Source organism: Oncorhynchus mykiss, chromosome 15 (assembly GCF_013265735.2).
Source record: "Oncorhynchus mykiss isolate Arlee chromosome 15, USDA_OmykA_1.1, whole genome shotgun sequence".
NCBI lineage: Eukaryota > Metazoa > Chordata > Actinopteri > Salmoniformes > Salmonidae > Oncorhynchus > Oncorhynchus mykiss.
The window spans coordinates 71,999,563-72,009,118 of NC_048579.1; the positions used below are offsets into that span (position 1 = coordinate 71,999,563).

At 41.5% G+C, this 9,556-nt stretch overlaps 1 protein-coding gene across 1 annotated transcript in view; it reads right to left on the reverse strand.

Annotated features, from left to right (window-relative positions):
• The window catches only part of LOC110490787 (contactin-1), a 32,321-nt gene that overhangs the window by 14,835 nt on the left and 7,930 nt on the right, over positions 1–9,556 (reverse strand). Inside the window, exons 5-10 of the mRNA XM_036945236.1 lie at positions 7,473–7,654; positions 7,081–7,176; positions 4,788–4,994; positions 2,922–3,021; positions 2,477–2,661; positions 1,166–1,290 (exon numbers count right to left, since the gene is read on the reverse strand). Of these exons, the coding sequence (XP_036801131.1) occupies positions 1,166–1,290; positions 2,477–2,661; positions 2,922–3,021; positions 4,788–4,994; positions 7,081–7,176; positions 7,473–7,654 (895 nt within the window). The remainder of the gene's footprint in view (positions 1–1,165; positions 1,291–2,476; positions 2,662–2,921; positions 3,022–4,787; positions 4,995–7,080; positions 7,177–7,472; positions 7,655–9,556) is intronic.

Genomic DNA, 9,556 nt, shown 5'->3' on the forward strand with positions numbered 1-9,556 from the left:
CAATCTTTCCTATTGAATTAGTACTAGATAAGATGGTGCCAATCTTTCCTATTGAATTAGTACTAGATAAGATGGTGCCCATCTTTCCTATTGAATTAGTACTAGATAAGATGGTGCCAATCTTTCCTATTGAATTAGTACTAGATAAGATGGTGCCAATCTTTCCTATTGAATTAGTACTAGATAAGATGGTGCCCATCTTTCCTATTGAATTAGTACTAGATAAGATGGTGCCCATCTTTCCTATTGAATTAGTACTAGATAAGATGGTGCCCATCTTTCCTATTGAATTAGTACTAGATAAGATGGTGCCAATCTTTCCTATTGAATTAGTACTAGATAAGATGGTGCCAATCTTTCCTATTGAATTAGTACTAGATAAGATGGTGCCAATCTTTCCTATTGAATTAGTACTAGATAAGATGGTGCCAATCTTTCCTATTGAATTAGTACTAGATAAGATGGTGCCCATCTTTCCTATTGAATTAGTACTAGATAAGATGGTGCCAATCTTTCCTATTGAATTAGTACTAGATAAGATGGTGCCCATCTTTCCTATTGAATTAGTACTAGATAAGACGGTGCCCATCTTTCCTATTGAATTAGTACTAGATAAGATGGTGCCAATCTTTCCTATTGAATTAGTACTAGATAAGATGGTGCCAATCTTTCCTATTGAATTAGTACTAGATAAGATGGTGCCAATCTTTCCTATTGAATTAGTACTAGATAAGACGGTGCCCATCTTTCCTATTGAATTAGTACTAGATAAGATGGTGCCCATCTTTCCTATTGAATTAGTACTAGATAAGATGGTGCCCATCTTTCCTATTGAATTGAGATCAAGCCCAGCTTATTTCACTATCCTTATACAGTGGATCTACACAACAGATGTGGTAGGTGATCCAAAGCATGCTAGCAAAGACCCATAGACATTCAATCATTGCGCTAATGCTAGTTAGCATTGGCCCTCAAAACTACCTCTAACTTCCTTCATACTGGACACAGAGACATACAAATGGTATCCTCAAGTTCATCTGACTCTGGGGAAGTAGATACATGTATCCCTTTAAGGAGTTTGTGATCATCTGTCCAATTTTGATTTTGACGGTGAAGTTGCCGTTTAAAGCATGACAGCCAGCAGGGGGAGGACCGGCATCTTTACCGAGTATCCATCCTTGAGCCATCGAATGTATGGGCCAGGCTTCCCATTGGCTACACAGGACATGGTGTGTTCTGACCCTACGTCCTTCTGGGTGTTGTTGATGGTCACAGCCCACTCAGGAGCAGCTGTCAATCAAAACACAATTTAACATGTTGAAACACATACACACTACAATGAAACCGTGTATATGTTTTGGTTTACAGTAAATCAGATATTAGTGTTAGTGGTACTAACATAGTAATGTAAAGTGTTAGAAGTAAGTGCTATGTACTGTATATCAGATCTGTTATTGTAACACTGTAGAGATGGAGTCTGGTATCTTACCCTCTTCTCTTATTGTAACACTGTAGAGATGGAGTCTGGTATCTTACCCTCTTCTCTTATTGTAACACTGTAGAGATGGAGTCTGGTATCTTACCCTCTTCTCTTATTGTAACACTGTAGAGATGGAGTCTGGTATCTTACCCTCTTCTCTTATTGTAACACTGTAGAGATGGACTCTGGTATCTTACCCTCTTATCTTATTGTAACACTGTAGAGATGGAGTTTGGTATCTTACCCTCTTCTCTTATTGTAACACTGTAGAGATGGAGTCTGGTATCTTACCCTCTTCTCTTATTGTAACACTGTAGAGATAGAGTCTGGTATCTTACCCTCTTCTCTTATTGTAACACTGTAGAGATGGAGTCTGGTATCTTACCCTCTTCTCTTATTGTAACACTGTAGAGATGGAGTCTGGTATCTTACCCTCTTCTCTTATTGTAACACTGTAGAGATGGAGTCTGGTATCTTACCCTCTTCTCTTATTGTAACACTGTAGAGATGGAGTCTGGTATCTTACCCTCTTCTCTTATTGTAACACTGTAGAGATGGAGTCTGGTATCTTACCCTCTTCTCTTATTGTAACACTGTAGAGATGGAGTCTGGTATCTTACCCTCTTCTCTTATTGTAACACTGTAGAGATGGAGTTTGGTATCTTACCCTCTTCTCTTATTGTAACACTGTAGAGATGGAGTCTGGTATCTTACCCTCTTCTCTTATTGTAACACTGTAGAGATGGAGTTTGGTATCTTACCCTCTTCTCTTATTGTAACACTGTAGAGATGGAGTTTGGTATCTTACCCTCTTCTCTTATTGTAACACTGTAGAGATGGAGTTTGGTATCTTACCCTCTTCTCTTATTGTAACACTGTAGAGATGGAGTTTGGTATCTTACCCTCTTCTCTTATTGTAACACTGTAGAGATGGAGTTTGGTATCTTACCCTCTTCTCTTATTGTAACACTGTAGAGATGGAGTCTGGTATCTTACCCTCTACATAGAGCCAGGCCTGATGCCAGTCCTGCCATTTCTGGTTGATGGCCTCACACTCGTACCCTGCTGAGTCTTCATACTGGACGTTGTAGAGGTGGAGCAGCGCTCCAGACATGCTGACCTGAGCGCTGGCAGGCAGGTCGGTAGCACCTATCTTCCTCCAGACGATATGAGGGGCCGGACTGGACGCAGAGACAACAAGAGAAGAAGGAACTAACTGAGCACGGTTATGTCTCAAATGGCAGGCCTCGTGTCTTATGAAGGCTTAATGAATCCTCCATAAGCCCTTTATAAGGCATACATAACTGTTTCACAACATATGTGTAAGCAAATGGATGTCATCTTCTCTAGTTACAGTGAGACAAGTGGACAAAAGTCCCCAAAGTCTCTGTGTTTGTTTCATCAGTAGCTAAATATCTGTCATTTCCATATCCTGACTCACTTTCCCAGAGCGAAGCACTCCAGTGTGACGTTGTAGTTGAGCATAGCTGTGGTGTCAGGGAACTTCACTACGAGGTCGGCCTTGTATCTCTTCTCTGGGGCTGTGGGGATGAAAGGGTCATAGGTCAACACAATGGAGTTGCCCAAAAGACATTGATGTATGGTCAGTTTTTGTGTTTTTTTCCCAGCCTAATGTTAAGGGAGAGATTTCGCAGAGTGTAACATGATCCCAGATCTGTGGCTAGGATGCACCTCTACCTAGACACTGATCTAAGGTCAGTTTTGTGTCTTTACATCTAAAGAAACATCTTAGATTTTGGGGAGGGTTTAAGCTGATCCTAGATCTGAGCCTAGGCGTAACATCTACCCGGAGCTGAAGACAAAGCAAAGACAATGGTCAAAAGTAGTGTACTATATAGATAACACAGCTATAAACTAGTGTACTATATACTGTAGGTAACACAGCTATAAACTAGTGTACTATATAGGTAACACAGCTATAAACTAGTGTACTATATACTGTAGGTAACACAGCTATAAACGAGTGTACTATATACTGTAGGTAACACAGCTATAAACTAGTGTACTATATAGATAACACAGCTATAAACTTGTGTACTATATAGGTAACACAGCTATAAACGAGTGTACTATATACTGTAGGTAACACAGCTATAAACTAGTGTACTATATAGGTAACACAGCTATAAACTAGTGTACTATATACTGTAGGTAACACAGCTATAAACTAGTGTACTATATACTGTAGGTAACACAGCTATAAACTAGTGTATTATATAGGTAACACAGCTATAAACTAGTGTACTATATACTGTAGGTAACACAGCTATAAACTAGTGTACTATATAGATAACACAGCTATAAACGAGTGTACTATATACTGTAGGTAACACAGCTATAAACTAGTGTACTATATAGATAACACAGCTATAAACTAGTGTACTATATACTGTAGGTAACACAGCTATAAACTAGTGTACTATATATATAACACAGCTATAAAATAGTGTACTATATAGATAACACAGCTATAAACTAGTGTACTATATACTGTAGGTAACACAGCTATAAACGAGTGTACTATATAGATAACACAGCTATAAACTAGTGTACTATATAGATAACACAGCTATAAACGAGTGTACTATATAGATAACACAGCTATAAACTAGTGTACTATATAGATAACACAGCTATAAACTTGTGTACTATATACTGTAGGTAACACAGCTATAAACTAGTGTACTGTATAGGTAACACAGCTATAAACTAGTGTACTATATAGATAACACAGCTATAAACTAGTGTACTATATAGGTAACACAGCTATAAACTAGTGTACTATATACTGTAGGTAACACAGCTATAAACGAGTGTACTATATAGATAACACAGCTATAAACTAGTGTACTATATAGATAACACAGCTATAAACGAGTGTACTATATAGATAACACAGCTATAAACTAGTGTACTATATAGATAACACAGCTATAAACTTGTGTACTATATACTGTAGGTAACACAGCTATAAACTAGTGTACTGTATAGGTAACACAGCTATAAACTAGTGTACTATATAGATAACACAGCTATAAACTAGTGTACTATATAGGTAACACAGCTATAAACTAGTGTACTATATAGATAACACAGCTATAAACTTGTGTACTATATACTGTAGGTAACACAGCTATAAACTAGTGTACTATATAGATAGCACAGCTATATACTAGTGTACTATATACTGTAGGTAACACAGCTATAAACTAGTGTACTATATACTATAGGTAACACAGCTATAAACTAGTGTACTATATAGGTATCACAGCTACAGACTACTCACTCTCTTCTGTAGATATGAGAGGGATAAACTTGGAGTAGACTCCCTTGCCAATCTGTGGGTTGAACACATAGCAGGAGTAGTTCCCTGCGTCTGACGCCTCCACCTTGGAGATGTACAGATTCCCGGTGCTCTGAGAGACGAAGCGACGCTTATCCGGGTGGAGGAAGACCGGAAACTCGTTGTATATCCAACGGAAAGTCACCTCAGCTGGGATACAGAGGAAGAACAAAAAACACAACTAGTAAGAATGTGGTGGTCGGTTTCCCCTGAATCACCTCTGAGTCTCTACGGGGGTTTAGTTTGTGTACTGTGTAACTCTGAGGTACTGTGAACCACGGCGTTCTGAACAGCTCTTTCTTCATGAAGCTCTATGACTCGGTACTGAATAGATTACAAGTCAGAATGTTTATGTTTACATGTGAGTCATTTAACAGACGCTATTACCCAGAGCCACTTGAAGATAGTGCATTGATCTTAAAGGTCCAATGTGGCCATTTTTATTTCACTATCAAATCAATTCTGGATAACAATTAAGTACGTTACTGTGATTGCTTTCAATTAAAATGTTTTTTTTTAGCAAAGAGCAATTTCTCAAGCAATATTTTTTCTAGGACTGTCTGTGAGTGGTCTGAGTGGGGAGGTGAAAACGGAACATTTGCTGTGATTGGCAGAACATTTCACAGTATTATTCCAACCTCATAGTCTGGAAATATGTATAAGACACAGGAAAATCATGTTTTTGAATGCACTGGGCCTTTAAGATAGCTTGGTGGGTCAACCACATATTACAGTCATAGTAAGTACATTTTTCTTCAATAAAGTAAGTACATTTTTCTTCAATAAAGTAGCTATCAGCAGAGTCAGAGCTAGTAGGAAAAGACAAGTATGACAAGTTGGCCATCATGTGTATTCTAGTATGTCTGAGGCACTAACTTGGCCCTCATGTGTATTCTAGTATGTCTGAGGTACTAACTTGGCCATCATGTGTATTCTAGTATATCTGAGGTACTAACTTGGTCATCATGTGTATTCTAGTATGTCTGAGGTACTAACTCGGCCATCATGTGTATTCTAGTAAGTCTGAGGTACTAACTTGGCCATCATGTGTATTCTAGTATGTCTGAGGTACTAACTTGGCCATCATGTGTATTCTAGTATGTCTGAGGCACTAACTTGGCCACCATGTGTATTCTAGTATGTCTGAGGTACTAACTTGGCCATCATGTGTATTCTAGTATGTCTGAGGTACTAACTTGGCCATCATGTGTATTCTAGTATGTCTGAGGCACTAACTTGGCCACCATGTGTATTCTAGTATGTCAGAGGTACTAACTTGGCCATCATGTGTATTCTAGTAAGTCTGAGGTACTAACTTGGCCATCATGTGTATTCTAGTATGTCTGAGGTACTAACTTGGCCATCATGTGTATTCCAGTATGTCTGAGGTACTAACTTGGACATCATGTGTATTCTAGTATGTCTGAGGTACTAACTTGGTCATCATGTGTATTCTAGTATGTCTGAGGTACTAACTTGGCCATCATGTGTATTCTAGTAAGTCTGAGGCACTAACTTGGCCATCATGTGTATTCTAGTATGTCTGAGGTACTAACTTGGCCATCATGTGTGTTCCAGTATGTCTGAGGTACTAACTTGGCCATCATGTGTATTCTAGTATGTCTGAGGTACTAACTTGGCCATCCTGTGTATTTCAGTATGTCTGAGGTACTAACTTGGCCATCCTGTGTATTTCAGTATGTCTGAGGTACTAACTTGGCCATCATGTGTATTCCAGTATGTCTGAGGTACTACCTTGGCCATCATGTGTATTCTAGTAAGTCTGAGGTACTAACTTGGTCATCATGTGTATTCCAGTATGTCTGAGGTACTAACTTGGCCATCATGTGTTTTCTAGTAAGTCTGAGGTACTAACTTGGCCAGCATGTGTATTCTAGTATGCCTGAGGTACTAACTTGGACATCATGTGTATTCTAGTATGTCTGAGGTACTAACTTGGCCATCATGTGTATTCTAGTATGTCTGAGGTACTAACTTGGCCATCATGTGAATTCCAGTATGTCTGAGGTACTAACTTGGCCATCATGTGTATTCTAGTATGTCTGAGGTACTAACTTGGCCATCCTGTGTATTCTAGTATGTCTGAGGTTCTAACTTGGCCATCATGTGTATTCTAGTATGTCTGAGGTACTAACTTGGCCATCATGTGTATTCTAGTATGTCTGAGGTACTAACTTGGCCATCATGTGTATTCCAGTATGTCTAAGGTACTCACTTGGCCATCGCTTGGGAGGAGCACAGAGCAGCACGGCCCCCTGGCCCTCCTTCACAGTCACAGGGTCTCTCTCTTCATCTGGGAACTCCTCCAGGTCTGGAGATTGAGAAAGATAACACAGTGGTCAGTTTAACTCTAGCATAGAGTTATGATTCCAGGTGTCCACAGACAACACAGCTGTATACCACAGACAGAAGCAATGACTTAGAGACTACACACACGACATGATACTTCCTGTGTTTGTTAGTCAATTCAGTTTCAGAAACCATGGGGATGTGAATCTACTGTGAGAGAGAAATTGAACCTGTTGACCAGAGTCAACCAGTTTCACTCACATCCAGTACTAGTCTCTCTCAACATGAAATTCGGTCATGGCTCGCGACAATACTCACATCCAAACTTGACCTTGGCCTCCTTGCTGATGACGGTGCCGTACACGTTCTTGGCGACACAGACGTAGGTCCCTGCATGTTTCTTCTCTTCAGGGTTGTTTATGATGAGGTTCCCTCCCACCAGACTGTAGTGTTCATTGGGCAGCTCCATCAGCTTGATCTCCCAGTTATCACGCCTCCATCTGGGGGGGGGGAAATGTGGATCTCCCTTTTTACCCATAATTTGTTTTTGTTTTTTTGTATAAATTGGAATGAATCATTCCTCCCCATGTCCTCTGAAAGTTGTATGACTCCAGAACCAATCAAAGTCCTTCAAAACACCTTGTGAATGTCTGTGACTACATGGCAGTAGATCTTAAAATGTTCTTTACATTTCTGTTAACTTTGGTTTTCCGATGATATGTGACGTAATGTGTGTTACCTTGATGTATTGTACGGGTTGATTTGGGTGTGTGTGTGTGCGTGCATGCGTTCAGGCGTGCGTGTGTGTGTGGGGTTACCTATATGTGGGTGCAGTGTTGATTTGGGTGTGTGTGTGTGTATAGGGTTGATTTGTGTGTGTGTGTGTGTGTGTGTGGGGGGGGGGGGGGGGGGGGGGGGGTGTTACCTGTATGTGGGTGCAGGGTTGATTTGTGTGTGTGTGTGTGGTGTTACCAGCATGTGGGTGCAGGGTTGATTTGTGTGTGTGTGTGTGTGTGTGTATAGGGTTGATTTGAATCATAAGACTAGTATTCTTGAATGTATGTACACAGGAAAAGAGGAACTGTGGCAGACAACTTGTGACCACTGTGAAACTAATAACAGGGAAGGAGGTCTCCCCACCCAGAGAGGGGGGAAACTGTTAGGCTTGCAGTAGATTGTGTAACATGTTGTAGCATATGATACGCAATGTATGTGTAGGAGAAGACTTGTAAACAATATCGACAGTATTAGGAGGAGAGGAGGGACATTTATGACCAAATGAGAGGTATATAACCAAATGTGCATTGTATGATTTCAGAGCGCTCTCGTGAATAAACATTTTGATTATTGTAGCTGGGACTCCGTCTGTTTCATTCAACCAGGATCTTAAAAATCATTGGTTGCAGACTGAGTCATTTCATTGAAGTTTAGTTTAAGAACATTGAGAACACAATTCTGTTAACAGGGTGCAGGGTCGGTGTGGGTGTGTGTGGGGTTATCTGTATGTGGGTGCAGGGTTGGTGTGGGTGTGTGTGGGGTTACCTGTATGTGGGTACAGGGTTGGTGTGGGTGTGTGTGGGGTTACCTGTATGTGGGTACAGGGTTGGTGTGGGTGTGTGTGGGGTTACCTGTATGTGGGTACAGGGTTGGTGTGGGTGTGTGTGGGGTTACCTGTATGTGGGTACAGGGTTGGTGTGGGTGTGTGTGGGGTTATCTGTATGTGGGTGCAGGGTCGATGTGGGTGTGTGTGGGGTTACCTGTATGTGGGTACAGGGTTGGTGTGGGTGTGTGTGGGGTTACCTGTATGTGGGTACAGGGTTGGTGTGGGTGTGTGTGGGGTTACCTGTATGTGGGTACAGGGTTGGTGTGGGTGTGTGTGGGGTTATCTGTATGTGGGTGCAGGGTTGGTGTGGGTGTGTGTGGGGTTACCTGTATGTGGGTACAGGGTTGGTGTGGGTGTGTGTGGGGTTACCTGTATGTGGGTACAGGGTTGGTGTGGGTGTGTGTGGGGTTATCTGTATGTGGGTGCAGGGTCGATGTGGGTGTGTGTGGGGTTACCTGTATGTGGGTACAGGGTTGGTGTGGGTGTGTGTGGGGTTACCTGTATGTGGGTACAGGGTTGGTGTGGGTGTGTGTGGGGTTACCTGTATGTGGGTACAGGGTTGGTGTGGGTGTGTGTGGGGTTATCTGTATGTGGGTGCAGGGTCGATGTGGGTGTGTGTGGGGTTACCTGTATGTGGGTGCAGGGTTGGTGTGGGTGTGTGTGGGGTTACCTGTATGTGGGTACAGGGTTGGTGTGGGTGTGTGTGGGGTTACCTGTATGTGGGTACAGGGTTGGTGTGGGTGTGTGTGGGGTTATCTGTATGTGTGTGCAGGGTTGGTGTGGGTGTGTGTGGGGTTAC